A 21,631-nucleotide genomic window follows, 5' to 3' on the forward strand; every position below is an offset into this window, starting at 1 on the left:
GCAGGTCCTCCTCTCAAGCCACACTGTACCTTAATGAGCTCAAACCAGTTTCTCTGCAGAAGTCAGCAAGAACAGCTTTGAGGCTTATTCTCAGCATCTGTGCTTGCCCTTTGTTTCCTGATGCTGTCTGGGTTTGCCAACTGAACACTTACACACCAGTCTAGTAACACATATTGCCTCTACCTCCATCTCACTTGCTTCTCTTTTCCAGAATGGAGTCCACAGAAAAATGTGAAGTAGTAATTCAACATTTCAATGGCAAATACCTGAAAACCCCACCTGGTCTGCCAGGTAAGTAGCCATCATTATGGAGTTTGAAATTCACTGGCAAGTTGGAATAAGGAAACACTGGAAGTTAGGTTGAGTCTGTCTTGTATTTTACTGGCCTTGCTAAGAGGATTTAAGACTTCCTTGCCTGAAACCTGTGCTTTATGATCAATAGCAACTTCATCCTGACCCATAGCAACTTCTTCCTGACCCAAGTTTGCATTATTCAGGCATTTATGCTTGACAAAAGTAAGTGCACATTAAAGTCAAGTTGTTCTACTGCATTTTTTACTTCAAATGCATGTGCCAGTTGTGATTTCTTTTCTAATTAGACCCAAGGCCACATAAATAAAGGCTGATGCTTTTCTAACCAACTAGGAATATAACTAGATCAGCAACTGTGTTGCAGGTTATAAAACAGCCAGGATTTCAGGTTGTAGTAACTTTGTAGTCTTTATAATTGCTAGGTAAGTGTTACTAGTTACTATTAGTAGTATTAACAGCAACAGCTGCTAGCTAATACTGCTAGCTGAGGGTATTTGAAATATGAAGTAATTGTTCACCTTTTCTTCTTCCCATAACTTAATGAACTCCTGCCACTTTCTGTCAATACTCATAAAATGTGCCTGTGCCACATAGAAAGCCAAGTTCCAGTCAGTGTCTTGCTTTTGAAATCCTCATCTGTCAACTCTATGGCCATCAGCTGTGCAAATGTTAGTGATCAGTTGCTTGCTTCTTAGTGCTTGACAAGACTACAGATCTGCAAAGATTGTCTGAAGAGCAGCATTCAAGGAGTAGGAAAGCCTTGCAATAATTGCATCCTTTGGTTGTTGGTTGGTTGGGTTTGTTGGGTTTGGGGTTTGTTGGGGTTTTTTAGCTTCCATTGAGCTATTTCAGGTTTTAGGCTTTATTTTCATTAAATTCCTCCTTGTTCCTTGCCTGGTTCTTTATGCAAAAGATGCAATAACAACACCAATTAAGAGAGAGCCATCCGTATCACTGCTGTGTGAAGTAAGTTAATGCTGCAGTGTGCATATACATTTTCATCAGATCACCTTCATGAAAAAACACCACATTTACTACAAGCTGCAGGAATCCATTTGATGGATTTCTTTTCCAAAAGTAGCCACTAACAATTTTTCTTAACACCAAGTAATCAAGCACACCAGCAGCGCTGTGAAGTGCAACACATTCAGGCTGTCCAGATGTCCTGGCAGGGCAGAAATCCTGCCAGGCTGGTTTTGGCTACTGCTCTCCTCCTCCAGTGTCAGGGTCCAGGAGCTGAGTCAAGGGGAAGTCAAACAATGCAGGGTTTGGCCCCAGCAAAGCTGTGCCCTGAAGGCCAGGAGTGGCTAGCACCATGTGTTAGGTGTCTTGTGCAGCACCCCGATGTGCCTGTACAGTCACACAAGGCACAAAGCATTGAATTCATTGGTCAAAACAGTTATGCTAGTGCCTATGGGGCAGTTTAATTCTCAAGATAACATATTCAGTGAGGGGTGATTTAGAGACCAGGCCTTTTTCAACACTGGCTCTCCACTAGAGGAGCACCCCATTCATAGAATCATAGAATCATAGAATCAACCAGGTTGGAAGAGACCTCCAAGATCATCCAGGCCAACCTAGCACCCAGCCCTAGCCAGTCAACCAGACCATGGCACTAAGTGCCTCATCCAGGCTTTTTTTGAAGACCCCCAGGGACGATGCCTCCACCACCTCCCTGGGCAGCACATTCCAATGCCAATCACTCTGTGAAGAACTTCTTCCTAACATCCAGCCTATACCTACCCTGGCACAACTTGAGACTGTGTCCCCTTGTTCTATTGCTGGTTACCTGGGAGAAGAGGCCACCCCCACCTGGCTACAATGCCCCTTCAGGTAGTTGTAGACAGTAATAAGATCACCCCTGAGCCTCCTCTTCTCCAGGCTGCACACCCCCAGCTCCCTCAACCTCTCCTCATAGGATTTGTGCTCCAGGCCCCTCACCAGCTTTGTTGCCCTTCTCTGGACATGTTCACATTTAACTGGGAATCACTGTGGCCATGTGTTTGCAGCTTACATCAGTGGCTTAGCAGCAACACAGTTTCCTCTTCTTCCCTCTGCTTGGAATATTTTGTATTTACCCTTGGGATCATAATCACGATTTTTGGAAGAGTCTTTGTACAAGAAACTTATTCAGGGATCAGTGCATAGTGAGTACATCTGCTGGAGTTCATGCTAAGGCTCCAGAAGCAGAGTTAGAATTTTTCCTGGTTTTGCATTCCTATTTTCCAGGTTCTGGTTGTTTAAGCTGTAAATTCCATGTTATAAATACCCTGTGTGCAGCTGCTTCCTGTCGATAGAAAATCCAGAAGAATATTAGAGAATTTCCCTCAACTTTTCAATATTATTATTAATAATAAATATTCATACTGAAATTAATATTCATCCTTCATATTCTATTATTAATTCCCATAACAGTAGAACAATGGGCAAAACAACACAGGCATACAGATTTAAGTTTTTCTGTGCCTTCTTGTATGCATACATGGAGTCCTGGTAGTAATCTGTTTAACATAGAAACATAGAATCAGCCAGGTTGGAAGAGAGCTCCAAGTCCAACCTATCACCCAGCCCTATCCAATCAACCACAGAATCATAGAATCAACCAGGTTGGAAGAGACCTCCAAGAGCATCACTGTTACTATAGCTCAATCACATTCTACTTTCTGAAGGAATAACTATGCAGTGTACTCCCAAAGTAACCTCATGAACATGGGGGGCTGGACTTGACGATCTCCTTGGGTCCCTTCCAACCCCTACCATCCTGTGAGCAGTTCTAAAACCATTCTAACTACTGCTTATACATACCAATGCCATTATATATCCAAAAGTGTTCAATCACCTTTCATTCATGGTAACCTGACATACACCTGCAGTCAACTCCTGAGGTGCCAGTAGCTGTCATAGCAGGTTATCTCTTGGTCATTCACCTCATGTGAAATCAGCAATGCACTGCATATAAGATCCTGTGTGACTAGCTTCAGGCCCATGCTTTCCCCCTAAGCCTCTAGCACAAATTGCTCCCGTGTGCCTCTGGTTCCTTTTTCAGGGCCATCCCCCCAGGCAGCCCATTCCAGTGTCCAATGACTCTCTCAGGGAAGAACTTTCTCCTCACCTCCAGCCTAAATTTCCCCTGGCACAGCCTGAGGCTGTGTCCTCTTGTTCTGGTGCTGGCCACCTGAGAGAAGAGAGCAACCTCCTCCTGGCCACAACCACCCCTCAGGTAGTTGTAGACAGCAATAAGGTCTGTCCTGAGCCTCCTCTTCTCCAGGCTAACCAATCCCAGCTCCCTCAGCCTCTCCTCATAGGGCTGTGCTCAAGGCCTCTCCCCAGCCTCGTTGCCCTTCTCTGGACACGCTCAAGCATCTCAATGTCCCTCCTAAACTGGGGGGCCCAGAACTGAACACAGCACTCAAGGTGTGGTCTAAGCAGTGCAGAGTCCAGGGGCAGAATGACCTCCCTGCTCCTGCTGGCCACACCATTCCTGATGCAGGCCAGGATGCCACTGGCTCTCTTGGCCACCTGGGCACACTGCTGGCTCATGTTCAGGCGGGTATCAATCAGCACCCTCAGATCCCTCTCTGTCAAGGCAGGGTTGGATGTGGCACTTGGTGCCATGGTCTAGCCTTGAGCTCTGTGGTAAGGGGTTGGACTTGATGATCTGTGAGGTCTCTTCCAACCCTGATGATACTGTGATACTGGGCAGACGGATTGCTTGCAGTGCAGCAAAACATCCTGCCTCAGAAGCTATGAAAGAGGAAAAAGTATCTGGACATGCTCCATACCCCACTGGCCCTAAAGCATGGAGTCAGGAAACTATCTGGTTCCCGTTAGTACCAAACAGAATGGAGGAAAGTAAGGGTAGAAGCGGTGTGACCCCTGCAGGGGGGGAAGAGGAGGCTCAGGGGTGACCTTATTGCTGTCTACAACTACCTGAAGGGTGGTTGTGGCCAGGAGGAGGTTGCTCTCTTCTCTCAGGTGGCCAGCACCACAACAAGAGGACACAGCCTCAGGCTGCACCAGGGGAGATTTAGGCTGGAGGTGAGGAGAAAGTTCTTCCCTGAGAGAGTCATTGGACACTGGAATTGGCTGCCTGGGGAGGTGGTGGAGTCGTCGTCCCTGGGGCAGTTCAAGGCAAGGTTGGATGTGGCACTTGGTGCCATGGTCTAGCCTTGGGCACTGTGGTAAAGGGTTGGACTTGATGATCTGTGAGGTCTCTTCCAACCTTGGTGATACTGGGATACTGGGTGCAGTCACAGAGGGCCGTGGCAGCAGCAATGCCCTTATGGAAACATGTGGAAGCATTTCTTGCTGACAGAGGACAAGATTTGATAAGCATGAGCAACCTGTGCTGCAAAGAGTGTCCTTCAGCCCATCTTGGAGGCAGGAGCCAAGGTGATGAAACAACCCCCCACATTCAGCTGCAAGGGGCAGGATCTGCTGGCTGCAGGAGGCTGACACTGTAATTGTTTTATCTAAGCTTTAAACCTATCTGTGCCTTACACACAGCCTTAGCCTATCTGTGCCCTTCACATGTACCAATCTTAACTAAGTTGGCTGAATATGCCTCTTCTAAGTTTGGCATAAGAGATGCTGTGTCACCACAATAAAGGGAGCATGACTTTAACCACATTGGTGGCCGTAGCATGACTCTGGCTGTGATTTTCACCCACAGAAACAGAGTATCATTTTTTTGGGCATCACACAGATCTTGCAGAAAACAGTAGTTGTAAAGATGAACTTTCTAGCCAAGAATCTACAGAATGGGCACTCAATTAGTAGCAAATACAAACCCTTTAGTGCAGAAAGCAGTTCCTTGGTTAGATCTCCATGGCTTTGTGTTGTAGCTCATGAAGGCTTCTGTGGTGTGGCCAACCTCATCAGTGCTGCATGCTTTGCTTTCCCTTTTAGAGCCATGGCTGTCAAACACCACAAGCAAAGGCTTCTGGCTTTACCCTCCTTCTGGGACGTGGCTAAAGAACACTTTAGGCTAATGTTTTGCTTTCCCTTTTAGAGCCATGGCTGTCAAACACCACTAGCAAAGGCTTCTGACTTGACTGTCTACAACTACCTGAAGGGGCATTGTAGCCAGGTTGGGGGTGGCCTCTTCTCCCAGGCAACCAGCAATAGAACAAGGGGACACAGTCTCAAGTTGTGCCAGGGTAGGTATAGGCTGGATGTTAGGAAGAAGTTCTTCACAGAGAGAGTGATTTCCCATTGGAATGGGCTGCCCAGGGAGGTGGTGGAGGCACCGTCCCTGGGGGTCTTCAAGGCAAGCCTGGATGAGGCACTTAGTGCCATGGTCTGGTTGATTGGATAGGGCTGGGTGGTAGGTTGGCCTGGATGATCTTGGAGGTCTCTTCCAACCTGGTTGATTCTATGATTCTATGATTCTATGATTCTACCCTCCTCCTAGGACTTGGCTAAAGAATACTTTAGTTAATCCAGCCTGTACCAACTTTTCCAACAATAGATTGTGACATCAAGTGTTATTTGGACTGTGTCCTTCCTTTCAAAGACAGCCTTTGAAAGTCAGGCTATATTTGAGTTGCTTTGTGGCATTCTTGAGTATTTCAAGTGTGACCTGTGTCATTTTCTATCACTGAACAAGAAGAATTTCTCTGTCTTTATCTCTTTTTTTTTTCATTTCTCTAGAATTACCTTTATGTAACTATGAGTTGTCCTCACTGTGCTTACATTTATAGAGATGCTTCTGGTTTCATAACATACATATCCATATCCTGCTGCAAAGATCCATTCCAGCTTTCCTGGATTTCTTGTATTTGTTGAGGCTGTCTGTTCTTTAAATGCATTTCTTTTGAATGCATTTCTGCCTAGTTCAAACAAAGACTCCTTTTGGCTAGGAAGATATTAAACCCCAGTAGCTGCTATGCACTTGGAGGAGGATGTGTAGAGCTAATTTGTGTTTCAGCTGCTAGGTGGTGTGTATCACAAAGTTTGGGCTCACCAGGGAATTTGAGTGAGCAAAGAGAGAGTGCTGACATTGTCTAATGCCTGCTTTTCCAGAAATAGGTAGTGATGTTAATGGTGAGGACAGTCTCAAAGATCTAAGACACTCCATATTTATGTCTTGTCTTACTGGAATTTATATTAGCCTGTAAGCTCTTAGGAATATAATGATATTTTTGTATTTTAAATTACTATATTAGGAAAGAATTATTTTTGTAGTAGAGCTGTGTAATGGTGTGGGCAGGATTTGCTCCAACAGAGAGAGTGATTTGCCATTGGAATGGGCTGCCCAGGGAGGTGGTGAAGTTGCTGTCCCTGGAGGTGTTGATACAAAGCCTGGCTGAGGCACTTAGTGCCATGGTCTGGTTGACTGGACAGGGCTGGGTGCTAGGTTGGCCTGGATGAGCTTGGAGGTCTCTTCCAACCTGGTTGATTCTGGCTCAGGGCAGACCTCCTGAAGGGAGGTTGTAGCCATGTGGGGTTGGGCTCTTCTTCCAGACAAGCAGCAACAGAACAAGGGGACACAGTCTTAAGTTGTGCCAGGGGAGGTCTAGGCTGGATGTTAGGTGAAGTTGTTGTCAGAGACAGTGATTGGCATTGGAATGGGCTGCCCAGGGAGGTGGTGGAGTCACCGTCCCTGGAGGTGTACAAGAAAAGCCTGGATGAGGCACTTAGTGCCATGGTCTGGTTGATTGGTTAGGGCTGGGTGATAAGTTGGCCTGGATGATCTTGGAGGTCTCTTCCAACCAATGATTCTATGATTCTCATATCCTAAGGTATCTTTTCCTAAGATTTCCAGAAGTCTGCATTCCTCTCCCATCCATGATATCTGGTGGTAATGAGCACAGCTTATCTAATCTATTTTAATACATACATTATTTTTTCTTTTGACTCCAAGTGCATTTTTGCTGTGAAGAATGACTGTCAGCAAATCCATTCCCTTTATTATGCAATGGGAAATACATTTGCTTATGAATAATAAAAGCTCTCCTGTATGTACTGCTGATAATCAGCATGGCTGGGAGCATGTGTACTGCATTCTACCATGCCTCATACACCAGGAGAAGCGTTGACAATTTCTGATCGATGGGTAGTGCAGGTCCTTGGATGGCCAAGAGAGCCAGTGGCATCCTGGCCTGCATCAGGAATGGTGTGGTCAGCAGGAGCAGGGAGGTCATTCTGCCCCTGTACTCTGCACTGGTTAGACCACACCTTGAGTGCTGTGTTCAGTTCTGGGCCCCCCAGTTTAGGAGGGACATTGAGATGCTTGAGCGTGTCCAGAGAAGGGCGACGAGGCTGGGGAGAGGCCTTGAGCACAGCCCTACGAGGAGAGGCTGAGGGAGCTGGGGTTGGTTAGCCTGGAGAAGAGGAGGCTCAGGGGAGACCTTATTGCTGTCTACAACTACCTGAGGGGAGGTTGTGGCCAGGAGGAGGTTGCTCTCTTCTCTCAGGTGGCCAGCACCAGAACAAGAGGACACAGCCTCAGGCTGTGCCAGGGGAGATTTAGGCTGGAGGTGAGGAGAAAGTTCTTCCCTGAGAGAGTCATTGGACACTGGAATGGGCTGCCCGGGGAGGTGGTGGAGTCGCCGTCCCTGGAGCTGTTCAAGGCAGGATTGGACGTGGCACTTGGTGCCATGGTCTGGCCTTGAGCTCTGTGGTAAAGGGTTGGACTTGGTGATCTGTGAGGTCTCTTCCAACCTTGGTGATACTGGGATACTGTGTGAAATGCAAGATGAGGCAGGCAAATCCTGTGGGTGTTACAACAGAGAGATTCACAGCTTGAATTTCAGATTTTTCAGCTCTAAAGGGCTGACAATTTGAAACAAACCAAAGCAACCAAATAAAAACCTGCGAGCCAGAGCATGGAGCAGTGTGGAACATTATAAACTCATCGTACATGATCCGGAGTTCAGGGAGGAATTCTACTTCAGCATTGACTATGGCCTGCTCCTCCTGGTGCTTTCCCTGCTTTATTAGTCCCTTCAGACCACTTTAAATGATGGAGTACATCTACTTTGCAAGCCCTGCTGCTGCAGTATAGTGATGCCACACCTGGGCTGAGAGTTTCAAACTCATTTTAAAAGCTAACTAGACAAAGGGTGTCAGAGTACAGGCTAACCACTTGAGCTCACAGTGTGCTATGTTCAGTAATATCCAGCAAGTGCTTTACATGATCTTTTCTCTCAGCTGAGGAAGATTATTTCCCTTTGAGCCCTTTCATAGGAAAATTCTTCCTTTTCTCCTCCTTTCTCACTCCCTCATACTTCTCCACTTGGTTTCACATTAAGTATTTTAAAATTTGCTGTACAAGAAATGAAGGTTGGGACTGGGTGGTCTTGGAGGTGTCTTCCAACCTGGTTGACCCCAGCCTATATCTCAGCATGGGGTTGTTGTGCACTTTGGCCACAACAACCCCATGCAGAGATACAGGCTGGGGTGGGAGTGGCTGGAGAGCAGCCAGACAGAGAGGGATCTGGGGGTGCTGATTGATACCTGCCTGAACATGAGCCAGCAGTGTGCCCAGGTGGCCAAGAGAGCCAGTGGCATCCTGGCCTGCATCAGCAATGGTGTGGCCAGCAGGAGCAGGGAGGTCATTCTGCCCCTGGACTCTGCCCTGGTTAGACCACACCTTGAGTGCTGTGTTCAGTTCTGGGCCCCCCAGTTTAGGAGGGACATTGAGATGCTTGAGTGTGTCCAGAGAAGGGCGACGAGGCTGGGGAGAGGCCTTGAGCACAGCCCTACGAGGAGAGGCTGAGGGAGCTGGGATTGGTTAGCCTGGAGAAGAGGAGGCTCAGGGCAGACCTTATTGCTGTCTACAACTACCTGAGGGGAGGTTGTGGCCAGGAGGAGGTTGCTCTCTTCTCTCAGGTGGCCAGCACCAGAACAAGGGGACACAGCCTCAGGCTGTGCCAGGGGAAATTTAGGCTGGAGGTGAGGAGAAAGTTCTTCCCTGAGAGAGTCATTGGAGACTGGAATGGGCTGCCCGGGGAGGTGGTGGAGTCGCCGTCCCTGGGGCACTTCAAGGCAAGGTTGGACGTGGCACTTGGTGCCATGGCCTAGCTTTGAGCTCTGTGGTAAAGGGTTGGACTTGATGATCTGTGAGGTCTTTTCCAACCCTGATGATACTGTGATGATACTGTGATACAATCTTTTCCCTTTCTGAGTCATCTGGACAAAGTAAAATGCACAATATGGCAGCTGCAATTTACATGTATTTTGAATGCCTCCTGTGTAACTGAAGTCTGTCTCTCCCCCTCCCTCCCCTCAAATGGAACTGCAGGACTTGGGGAGGTGGTGGAGTCGTCGTCCCTGGGGCAGTTCAAGGCAAGGTTGGATGTGGCACTTGGTGCCATGGTCTAGCCTTGGGCACTGTGGTAAAGGGTTGGACTTGATGATCTGTGAGGTCTTTTCCAACCTTGGTGATACTGTGATACTGTGACTGAGAGAAGCAGTTTAGCCATGAGAGCACTTATTTGATCTCTCTCTTTCTTTCTTTCTTTCTTTCTTTCTTTCTTTCTTTCTTTCTTTCTTTCTTTCTTTCTTTCTTTCTTTCTTTCTTTCTTTCTTTCTTTCCTTCCTTCCTTCCTTCCTTCCTTCCTTCCTTCCTTCCTTCCTTCCTTCCTTCCTTCCTTCCTTCCTTCCTTCCTTCCTTCCTTCCTTCCTTCCTTCCTTCCTTCCTTCCTTCCTTCCTTCCTTCCTTCCTTCCTTCCTTCCTTCCTTCCTTCCTTCCTTCCTTCCTTCCTTCCTTCCTTCCTTCCTTCCTTCCTTTCTTTCTTTCTTTCTTTCTTTCTTTCTTTCTTTCTTTCTTTCTTTCTTTCTTTCTTTCTTTCTTTCTTTCTCTCTTTCTTTCTCTCTTTCTCTCTTTCTCCCTTTCTCCCTTTCTCCCGTTCTCCCTTTCTCCCTTTCTCCCTTTCTCCCTTTCTCCCTTTCTCCCTTTCTTCCTTTCTTCCTTTCTTCCTTTCTTTCATGCCACAACAAGGATGTCATTGTGCTGAGCAGCAGTCCTTAGCAGCTGTAAAAACACCCTTCTTGGCCATTTGTGTTACTCTTTCTTCTTTGAATGGCAGCATTTGATCACAAGATCCTAGAAAGGTCTCTCTCAGGTTCAATCAATGGAACATGAAAGAGGGGCAAAACAGCCCACCTTAGAGCCTGTGTGGCTGTAATTTACCTCCTCCCATGTAAGAGACATCAAGAGGCAGGGAAACATGCTGAATGTCTACCTCGTTTATTCTTTTTGTTAAAGCTGCTTAAAACAGTGGTTTAGAAGTAGCTTCTCTGCCATCAGTCTGTATATAATCCTTGAGTATAGGCTATTTCCAGGCCTGCTGCTGCTCAGCAAAGAAAGTTATCCCAAAACCTGAGAGAGGAGGGGGAAAGGAGCAATTTAGCTTTTGCCTACATGGTTATGGTATCAGAAAACACTGTGCAAGGGCCACATTTTCAAAGCCTTACTGCTCATAAGAATTTCAGTTTTATTGAAAATGCAAATTTTCATCACAAAAAAAAAAAAAAAACCAACTAAGGAAGATGTCCCAGTTGTCAGGGGTGGCTTTTCAGTTTCAGTTTTGAATTACTGAATGCAACATCTTTCTCAGTTAGGTTACTGAGTACACTGTGAATTCACTGATTCTGAACCCGTATTCTCCTCTGGCATTTTCCTTCCCTCCCTTTCTCTCCTCTTCCCCTTTCACTTCTTCTCTTTTTTATTTCTTTTCTATCTTCCCTTCTTCTCCTGCCATCCCTCTCTTCTCTCCCCCCCAAACCCAGGTGGCCAAGAGAGCCAATGACATCCTGGCCTGCATCAGGAGCAGTGTGGCCAGTAGGACAAGGGAGGTTATTCTGCCCCTGTGCTCAGCACTGCTCAGGCCACACCTTGAGTACTGTGTCCAGTTCTGGGCTCCTCAATTCAAGAGAGATGTTGAGGTGCTGGAAGGTGTCCAGAGAAGGGCAACAAAGCTGGTGAAGGGCCTGGAACACAAACCCTGTGAAGAGAGGCTGAGGGAGCTGGGGGTGTGCAGCCTGCAGAAGAGGACGCTCACGGCAGAGCTCATTGCTGTCTATGACTACCTGAAGGGAGGCTGTAGGCAGGTGGGGTTGGGCTCTTCTGCCAGGCAAGCAGCAATAGAACAAGGGGACACAGTCTCAAGTTGTGGCAGGGGAGGTCTAGGCTGGATGTTAGGAGGAAGTTGTTGTCAGAGAGAGTGATTGGCATTGGAATGGGCTGCCCAGGGAGGTGGTCTCTTGAGGTCTTAAAGCAAAGCCTGGCTGGGGCACTTAGTGCCATGGTCTGGTTGACTGGATGGGGCTGGGTGCTAGGTTGGACTGGATGATCTTGGAGGTCTCTTCCAACCTGGTTGATTCTATAATTCTATGATTCTATCTCTCTATGATCATGTGTGAAGGTTTAAATACTCTCTCTTTATGATCATGTGTGAAGGTTTGAGTAAATGCTATCACTTTATGACCAAGTGTGAAATGTGTAGTTCAGACCTGACACCATAAGGTTTTGAAGTACATAGAATCATTGTGATGTGCAGTCTCAGCATGATGTCATGCTGGCTATGCAGGCTGACTGTGTGGAGGCATTTAGAGCCTGTTTCTGGTAAATTTGGGGGAAGTGGAGTTTCCAGGCAATTCAGGATGCACCAAGGCAGTAAGCAATAGCAGCAGGCCACACTAGGCACAAATACAACAGCAGAATACATTGTGTTTACCTGTGTATCTCTCTTCATCAATGTAGCCCGAGACTAATGGGCCTTTGGACACAGAATAGCCAATCAGAATGGCAGTTATCCAAGCTTGACCACGTTGAGTGAAGCCACAGGCTTGTTTTACCCAAATTTGGGAAAAGCATAGGCCCTGTACAGGGCAGGCACAAACTAAGTGTGTGTACCTTGTTTACCATGGGATGTAAACAAGTCTGAGCAGGCCAGAGTCCTTAGACTCAGTGCCTCCAGGTTCTTTGTCCTCTTTCCCAGTTACTTCTCCCCAAAACAGAAGGAGGGAGAGCAGGAAAAACATGCCTGGCTGGTCAGGCCTCCCACAGCAACCATGGAAACTCTACAGTGCATGCTTTCTGTGGGAGAGCTGCAGCTGCTACAAATACCACAGCTTTGCTCTTTGTTTTAATCATCATTTTGTTGTTGGTTTTTTTTTTCACTCTTGTTCACAGTTTTACCTGATACTCCTTGGTAAGAACAAACTTAACCTGCACAAGCAGCTACTCAAAGAATAGCTGACTGCAGCTCACTTCCCTTGCTGCTGAGCACCTTACAGAGAGTATCTTGATTAATAGAGTGGTTGTCCATCACTCCTGTTCCCAGCAGGGCTTGCACAGTGTGTTGTTGCCTTGCTGTCATTATCTCCTTTATGCCTGCATATCAAAAATTTCCTCTGTGGGTTTTCAGCAGCCTCAGCTGCACTGAACCCCTTGTAAATAGAGTCCTGCTTCTACATCACAGAATGGCACAGAATCACAGCCTGTCAGTGGCTGGAAGCGACCTCAACAGATTATCTACTCCAACCCCACTTGTCCTGTGCTTGCAGCACCTTCTGCATCTTGTTTCATTGGAAGGGGTTTTGCCAGCTGATGGCACAATTCCTTCGTTCCTGCTAGGCTTACTGGCTGCCAGTGGCTTGGACCTAGAGCCTCTCTGCTGCTGGCCTTTTTTCAATGCACAGTCAGGGTTGCTTAATTTTTTCTGCTGTGACAGAGTAGACAGGAAAAACTTCCTGTTGCCTAATAACCTCTTGATAACAATTTTGTTTCAGTATGACAGCTGCTTATCTTGCTTTATCTGTTTTGCCTGGGATTTAAGCTCTGATACATGTGAAAGATGCTGCCTTGACTATGCATTGCATTGTTGATCTTTGAACATTAAGATGTGACCTAACAATCTGGAAAATCTGAGTTATGATCTGTTGTGGTTCAACAAGACCAAGTGCAAGGTTCTGCATCTGGGTCGAAGCAATGCCAAGCACCAATCCCAGCTGGGCAGTGAGTGGCTGGAGAGCAGCCCTGAGGAGAGGGACTTGGGGGTGCTGGTGGATGAGAAACTCAACAGGAGCCAGCAGTGTGCACTTGCAGCCCAGAAAGCCAAGCAGAGCCTGGGCTGCAGCAGCAGAACTGTGGCCAGCAGAGCCAGGGAGGTGATTCTCCCCCTCTGCTCTGCTCTGCTGAGACCCCACCTGGAGTACTGCATCCAGCTCTGGAGCTCCCATTACAAGAAAGATGTGGAGATGCTGGAGTGTGTCCAGAGCAGGGCCAGGAGGATGCTCAGAGGGCTGCAGCAGCTCTGCTGTGAGCACAGACTGAAAGGATTTGGGCTGAGAAGGGACTTTTTAGGCTCTCAGGTAGTGACAGGACTGGAGGGAATGGAGCAAAGCTGGAGGTGGGTAGGTTCAGAGTGGACATGAGGAGGAAGTTGTTGAGCATGAGAGTGGTGAAAGTCTGGACTGGGTTGCCCAGGGAGGTGGTTGAGGCCCCATGGCTGGAGGTGTTTAAGGGCAGGCTGGCTGAGGCTGTGTGCAGCCTGCTCTAGGGTAGGGTGTCCCTGGGCATGGCAGGGTGGTTGGAACTGGCTGATCCTTGTGGTCCCTTCCAACTCTGGCTGATTCTATGATTCTATGATCCCACCTGCCTTAGAATCATAGAATCAGTCAGGTTGGAGGAGACCTCCAAGATCATCCAGTCCAACCTAGCACCCAGCCCTATCCAGTCATCTAGACCATGGCACTAAGTGCCTCATCCAGGCTTTTCTTAAGCCCCTCCAAGGACGACGACTCCACCACCAGAAGTGTTGGCAGGCTCCTTTTCCATCAATGCTGATACTCATAGAATTGTGTGTGCATAAATGTGAGTATTAGGAGGGTTTTTTCCCCTTTAGGTGTCATCGATTACCTTGATTAAGAAAGGTATCTCAGCACTTACTTAAATAACCCTTACTCAGATTTATGAACACATTTCACTTTCATCCTGGAAAGCAGTGGTCTCTTAAGCCTGAACCTTGAAAAGAGCAGCTGGGAGAGAGGTCAGAGATCATTTTCTAATGCCTGCCAGAAGCTTTGAAGGATGATTTTGAACCTTTTTCTTAAAGACACATCAAATTTAATAACTTCAGATAGATCAAAATCAGTTTCTCTGCATTGCTTGAACATTGCTTGACCAAGCTAAGTTTGAACAAGCTAAAAACTCCTCTGACCACCAGATTCATAGAGGCACATTGACACCCAGTTGCATTAAAATAGAATTCTGTTGGGTTTTTATTAACTTGGGATGATTTGGAGGTTTTTGCTTCTTCAGTATGCAAATCTATTTCCTCTCCATCTCATCTCCCTAGCACTTGAATGTCTTACAAATCACAGTATCCCAGTATCACCAAGGTTGGAAGAGACCTCACAGATCATCAAGTCCAACCCTTTACCACAGAGCTCAAGGCTAGACCATGGCACCAAGTGCCACGTCCAATCCTGCCTTGAACAGCTCCAGGGACGGCGACTCCACCACCTCCCCGGGCAGCCCATTCCAGTGTCCAATGACTCTCTCAGGGAAGAACTTTCTCCTCACCTCCAGCCTAAATTTCCCCTGGCATAGCCTGAGGCTGTGTCCTCTCCTTCTGGTGCTGGCCACCTGAGAGAAGAGAGCAACCTCCTCCTGGCCACAACCTCCCCTCAGGTAGTTGTAGACAGCAATAAGGTCTGCCCTGAGCCTCCTCTTCTCCAGGCTAACCAATCCCAGCTCCCTCAGCCTCTCCTCGTAGGGCTGTGCTCAAGGCCTCTCCCCAGCCTCGTCGCCCTTCTCTGGACACGCTCAAGCATCTCAATGTCCCTCCTAAACTGGGGGGCCCAGAACTGAACACAGCACTCAAGGTGTGGTCTAACTAGTGCAGAGTACAGGGGCAGAATGACCTCCCTGCTCCTGCTGACCACACCATTCCTGATGCAGGCCAGGATGCCACTGGCTCTCTTGGCCACCTGGGCATACTGCTGGCTCATGTTCAATCAGCACCCCCAGATCCCTCTCTGTCTGGCTGCTCTCCAGCCACTCCGACCCCAGCCTGTATCTCTGCATGGGGTTGTTGTGGCCAAAGTGCAGCACCCTGCACTTGGAGCTATTGAACCCCATCCCCTTGGACTCTGCCCATCTGTCCAGGCGGTCATGTACTGAATAATCTTTATGACAGGGAAGCTGAGACCAAGGAGTGGAAGATTTCCTTAATATCATATAGAAAATTTGGAGTTCTAGGAACAATAAAAATAACTAAATATAATGATTAACAATTAGTAAATTATTAATTAATTAATAAATAATTTAAAATAGCTTTTCCAAGTAGTTTTTTGCTAGCAGGTATCAGAGAAATCTCATTTTTAATCCTACATCTCAGTTCAAGCTTATTACCTCTCCTTAAAGTCAGATTGTGTTTGTTTTGATGACTTTATGGGGTTTATTTTGCCTTTAGTGGTTATAAATCTGTTTTCCTGGGTAATCCTTTTTAAGGAGTTAAATTCCCTGTGTTTTCTAATGTGTCTTTTTTTCCCAGTGCATCTTCCATCTGAACACTGCATTTGATTTGTTGACATGTGCTTTTGTGCTGAAATATCTGTCTCTTGGAATTAGGTCTCATCTGAGCAGGATGGGGAATTGAGCCATGAATGTTAACATTCACATACATCAGTTTGCTTTTACTGGATTCTGCAGCTGAGCTTAGCTCTTAGAAAAGGAGTCATGTTCCTTTCAAAGAGGTTATCCTTTTGCTCCTGTGGCACTTTAAAGGTCTGTCCCTGATACCTGCCAAAACCCAAATAACAATTCCTTAGGTTTTCCCTCTTTTCTCTTGTTAATAACTAAAGCATCTATCCACTTTGAACAGTTCCTCCTCTCCTGTCTGTTCAAAAAGCTGAGTTAATCTGTCAGTGTGGAGAACAACCAGTCTTTATCATGTTCCCTTGCAGTCAACATCCTGATAGATTTGCTTTTGCTGTTTTGTCTTCAGTCTCATTCTGGATTTTTTTTGTGGGTTTGGGGTTTTTGTTGTTTAGTTTTGGTTTGTTTTGTTTTTTTTTCCCTGTGTGTTGAAATTTTTTCACTGTCTAGTGTCTGTTTGGAAATCTCAAATCTCTATTCCAGATGGAAAGACTTTAAGATGCTGAGTCTCCTCCTTTGCCAAAATTAGAAACACACTTAAGGTTTGTCTTAGATCCTGGTTTTAATATCCTAGGTAAAAGACTTTCCTTCCACCACATATTTTTTTTTGCCTTATAATCAGTTTCTTAGATCCATGCACAGTGAAATGATAGTCCTAAGACTTATGAGCTCACAGGAAAAGGGTGCTGGGAAATAGGCATTTAACAGCATCATCACTGCTTTCCCATGGCCATTACTGCTTGGTTGAAAGAAAAGATTCTAACCTGCTTGTAGTCCTTATTATTGTTATTGGAGTTTTCTTCATTGCACTAAAAAAGGTGGGGACAATTTTGGAGTCTGTAAGTACCAGATTATAAGTAGCACCATTTTAACAGCCCACAGAAAATGCTTTTCCACCTGAGACTCTTTATGGTTGTCAAGTTCCAATATTATCTGGCTGGGTTCCTTCAGATATTTCACACAATGAGAGTTCAGTCTTTTAATTCCAGCTTTACTACTTAAAGGTCTTGTAGTGGAGGGTATTAATTAATGATGTGAGGTGGTGTTTCTCAGAATTCATGTTATTTATGAATTTTCATATTCAGGACTCTGAATAATAATCACAGTATCACAGTATCCCAGTGTCACCAAGGTTGGAAGAGACCTCACAGATCATCAAGTCCAACCCTTTACCACAGAGCTCAAGGCCAGACCATGGCACCAAGTGCCACGTCCAGTCCTGCCTTGAACAGCCCCAGGGATGGTGACTCCACCACCTCCCCGGGCAGCCCATTCCAGTGTCCAATGACTCTCTCAGGGAAGAACTTTCTCCTCACCTCCAGCCTAAATCTCCCCTGGCACAGCTTGAGGCTGTGTCCTCTTGTTCTGCTGCTGGCCACCTGAGAGAAGAGAGCAACCTCCTCCTGGCCACAACCTCCCCTAAGGTAGTTGTAGACAGCAATCAGGTCACCCCTGAGCCTCCTCTTCTCCAGGCTAACCAATCCCAGCTCCCTCAGCCTCTCCTCGTAGGGCTGTGCTCAAGGCCTCTCCCCAGCCTCGTTGCCCTTCTCTGGACACGCTCAAGCATCTCAATGTCCCTTCTAAACTGGGGGGCCCAGAACTGAACACAATACTCAAGATGTGGTCTAACCAGTGCAGAGTACAGGGGCAGAATGACCTCCCTGCTCCTGCTGGCCACACCATTCCTGATGCAGGCCAGGATGCCACTGGCTCTCTTGGCCACCTGGGCACACTGCTGGCTCATGTTCAGGTGGGTATCAATCAGCACCCCCAGATCCCTCTCTGTCTGGCTGCTCTCAGCCACTCCGACCCCAGCCTGTATCTCTGCATGGGGTTGTTGTGGCCAAAGTTAGCTCTGCAGAAGTCCAGGCTTGCAATTCTACTTGTTGCTCTGATTCTACTCTTTAGATAGTAAACTGCACCGTGTCATGATCACTGTCCCCAAGACTGTTCCCAGCCTTAATGTCCTCAACCAGTGCCTCTTTATTAGTTAGTGCAAGGTCCAGCAGTGCACCTCTCCTTGTTGGCTCCTCCACTGCCTGCATCAAGAAGTTATCATTGATACACTGCAAGAGCCTTTGGGATTGCCTGTGCCTGGCTGTGTGAGCTGCCCAGCAAACATCAGGGTGACTGAAGTCTCCTATGAGCACCAAGGAGTTAGCTCTAGAGGCTACCTCCAGCTGTCTGTAGAAGGCCTCATCAACATCTCCCTCATGGTCTGGTGGTCTATAGTAGACCCTTACAACAATTCCATCTCCTTTTCCACGTCCCCTAATTCTTACCCACAAGCTTGCAACCAGTTCTGCCTCCCCCCTTGGACAGAGCTCAGCACACTTCAGTTGCTCTCGCACATAGAAAGCAACTCCCCCACCTCGTCTGGCTGGTCTGTCCTTGCTGAGCAGTGCACAGCCACCCAGGACAACATTCCAGCCGTGGGAGCTGTCCCACCATGTCTCAGGGATGGTGATTACATCATAGTCATTCAGCCTGACACAGATCTCCAGCTCCTCCTGCTCATTCCCCATGCTCCCTGCTTTGGTGTGTAAGCATTTCAGTGTCGTGTTTAAGGAGGTAGCCAGACTATGCAGGAGAAAAATGAGAGAGGCTAAGGCCCAGCTAGAACTTAGGCTGCCACCTCTGTGAAGGATAATAAAAAGCACTGTTATAAATGTATCAGTGCTAAAAAGAAGGGCAAGAAGAGCCTCCACTGCTTACCGGACCAGGAGGGGAACACTGTAACTGATGAAGAGGAAAAGGCTGAGGTCCTGAATACCTTCTTCACCTCAGTTTTCAACAGCAAGGAGGGAGAAGGAGGCAAATGACCTCTTGAACTGGGGGATGGGATCAGGGAGCAGTGTGTTCCCCTGGAAATTCATGAGGAATTAGTTCAGGACCTGCTGAGCCACCTGGACACCCACAAGTCCATGGGACCAGATGGGATCCATCCCAGGGTGCTGAGAGAGCTGGCAGCTGAGCTGGCCAAGCTGCTCTCCATCATTTTCCAGCAGTCCTGGCTCACTGGAGAGGTCCCAGGAGACTGGAAACTGCCAACGTGGTCCCCATCCACAAGAAGGGTTGGATGGAGGAACCTGGGAACTACAGACCTGTCAGCCTGACCTCAGTGCCAGGGAAACTGATGGAGCAGGTTAGCTTGGGGGTGATAAGAGCACACCTGAGGGATGGCAAAGGGCTCAGGTCCAGCCAGCATGGATTTAGGAAGGGCAGATCCTGCCTCTCCAACCTGATCTCCTTCTATGATCAGGTGACTGCTTGGTGGATGTGGGGAGGCCTGTGCATGTGCTCTGTCTGGACTTCAGCAAGGCCCTTGACACTGTCCCCCACAGCAAACTGCTGGCTAAGCTGTCAGCCCATGGCTTGGATGGCAACACTCTGTGCTGGGTTAGGAACTGGCTGGAGGGCTGAGCCCAGAGAGTGGTGGTGAATGGTGCCACATCCAGCTGGCAGCTGTCACTAGTGGTGTCCCTCAGGGATTGGTGCTGGGCCCCATCCTCTTTAACATCTTCATAGATGATCTGGATGAGGGCATGGAGTCAGTCATCAGCAAGTTTGCAGATGACACCAAGCTAGGGGCAGATGTGGCTGGGTTGGAGGGCAGAAGAGCTCTGCAGAGGGACCTTGACCACCTGGACAGATGGGCAGAGTCCAAGGGGATGGCATTCAATAGCTCCAAGTGCAGGGTGCTGCACTTTGGCCACAACAACCCCATGCAGAGATACAGGTCAGGAGGAGGTTGCTCTCTTCTCTCATGTGGCCAGCACCAGAACAAGAGGACACAGCCTCATGCTGCACCAGGGGAAATTTAGGCTGGAGGTGAGGAGAAAGTTCTTCCCTGAGAGAGTCATTGGGCACTGGAATGGGCTGCCCGGGGAGGTGGTGGAGTCGCCGTCCCTGGAGGTGTTCAAGGCAGGACTGGACGTGGCACTTGGTGCCATGGTCTGGCCTTGAGCTCTGTGGTAAAGGGTTGGACTTGATGATCTATGAGGTCTCTTCCAACCCTGGTGATACTGTGACACTGTGATACTGTGACATTATGCATCCCATTCTGTGTGCCACGGTGTTGGGCCAACAGTGTCTGACGAAATCCTGTGATGAAACATTTGAATGCTGTGAACAGTTGAACACAGCTCAGCAAAGCAGAGCAGAACTAATGTGGAGTGCCTGTTTGCCAGTAAACAGATAATTACACTCTGTTGTTTAACTGAATTTTCATTAAACTAAAATATACTTTGGTAAACTCCACAATAGAAATGTGCTCTGCCTACAGATCCTGTATGTAGGGAATCAAGATACAGGGGAAAGAAAGGGTCTGTATTTGGCACATAGATAATGCTTGGTCTTAAGTTGTTATTAACATAACCCAATAAACAAGCAAGCTTCCACACATTATTCAATTTTGAATCATAGAATCAACCAGGTTGGAAGAGACCTCCAAGATCATCCAGTCCAACCTAGCACCCAGCCCTAGCCAGTCAACCAGACCATGGCACCGAGTGCCTCATCCAGTCTTTTCTTGAAGACCTCCAGGGACAGTGACTCCACCACCTCCCTGGGCAGCCCATTCCAATGCCAATCACTCTCTCTGCCAACAACTTCCTCCTAACATCCAGCCTAGACCTCCCCTGGCACAATTTGAGACTGTGTCCCCTTCTTCTGCTGCTGGTTGCCTGGAAGAATAGACCAACCCCTACCTGGCTACAGCCTCCCTTCAGGTAGCTGTAGACAGAAATGATGTCTGCCCTGAGCCTCCTCTTCTGCAGACTGCACACCCCCAGCTCCCTCAGCCTCTCCTCATAGAGTTTGTGTTCAAGACCTTTCACCAGCTTTGTTGCCCTTCTCTGGATACCTTCCAGCACCTCAACATCTCTCTTGAATTGAGTAGCCCAGAACTGGACACAGCACTCAAGGTGTGGCCTGAGCAGTGCTGAGCACAGAGGCAGAAGAACCTCCTTTGTCCTGCTGCCCACACTGCTCCTGATGCAGGCCAGGATGCCATTGGCTGTCTTGGCCACCTGGGCACACTTCTGGCTGAGGTTCAGCTCCTCTCTACCAGTAACCACAGGTCCATTTCTTCCTGACTGCTGTCAGCCACTCAGTCCCCAGCCTGTAGCACTGCTTGGGGTTGTTGTGGCCAAAGTGTAGAACCTTGCACTTGGCCTTATTCAGTTTCATCCCACTGGCCTCTTCCCACCCATCCAGCCTGGCCAGGTCCCTCTGCAGGTCTTTCCTACTTTCCAACAGCTCCACACCTGCTCCTAGCTTAGTGTCATCTGCAAAGTTACTGATGCTGGACTAAATCCCCTGGTCCAGATCATCAGTAAAGATACTGAACAGGACTGCGTCCAGCACTGATCCTGGGGGAACACCACTAGTGCCAGCTGCCAACTGGATGTGGCACCATTCACCACCACTCTCTGGGCCCAGCCTTCCAGCCAGTTCTTGACCTCTATCAGAGTGAATCTGTTTAAGGTATTTTTTTATCCAGAAGGTTTTTCACTGCTGCTGCTCTTCTCATAGTGATCTGTTCATAGATGGGTTAGGATCAGAGAACATCATTAGGTCATTACAATTCTTTTTGTTTTTGCAGACCAACTTTGCAGCTGTATCATTCACATGTGGTGGGTTTGCACTCCTTGGCTGCCAGCCATTCTAAATGCTAAAGAGCCTAACACCAGACACTCTTAGGGC

At 47.7% G+C, this 21,631-nt stretch overlaps 1 protein-coding gene across 11 annotated transcripts in view; it reads left to right on the forward strand.

Annotated features, from left to right (window-relative positions):
- Nucleotides 1–21,631, forward strand: part of RBMS3 (RNA binding motif single stranded interacting protein 3) — a 599,905-nt gene that overhangs the window by 410,394 nt on the left and 167,880 nt on the right. For all 11 annotated transcript variants that reach the window (XM_064169766.1, XM_064169760.1, XM_064169764.1 and 8 more), the window contains one exon: nt 212–291. In XM_064169766.1, the coding sequence (XP_064025836.1) occupies nt 212–291 (80 nt within the window). The remainder of the gene's footprint in view (nt 1–211; nt 292–21,631) is intronic.

The sequence above is a fragment of the Pogoniulus pusillus genome, chromosome 32 (genome assembly GCF_015220805.1).
Source record: "Pogoniulus pusillus isolate bPogPus1 chromosome 32, bPogPus1.pri, whole genome shotgun sequence".
NCBI classification, from domain to species: domain Eukaryota; kingdom Metazoa; phylum Chordata; class Aves; order Piciformes; family Lybiidae; genus Pogoniulus; species Pogoniulus pusillus.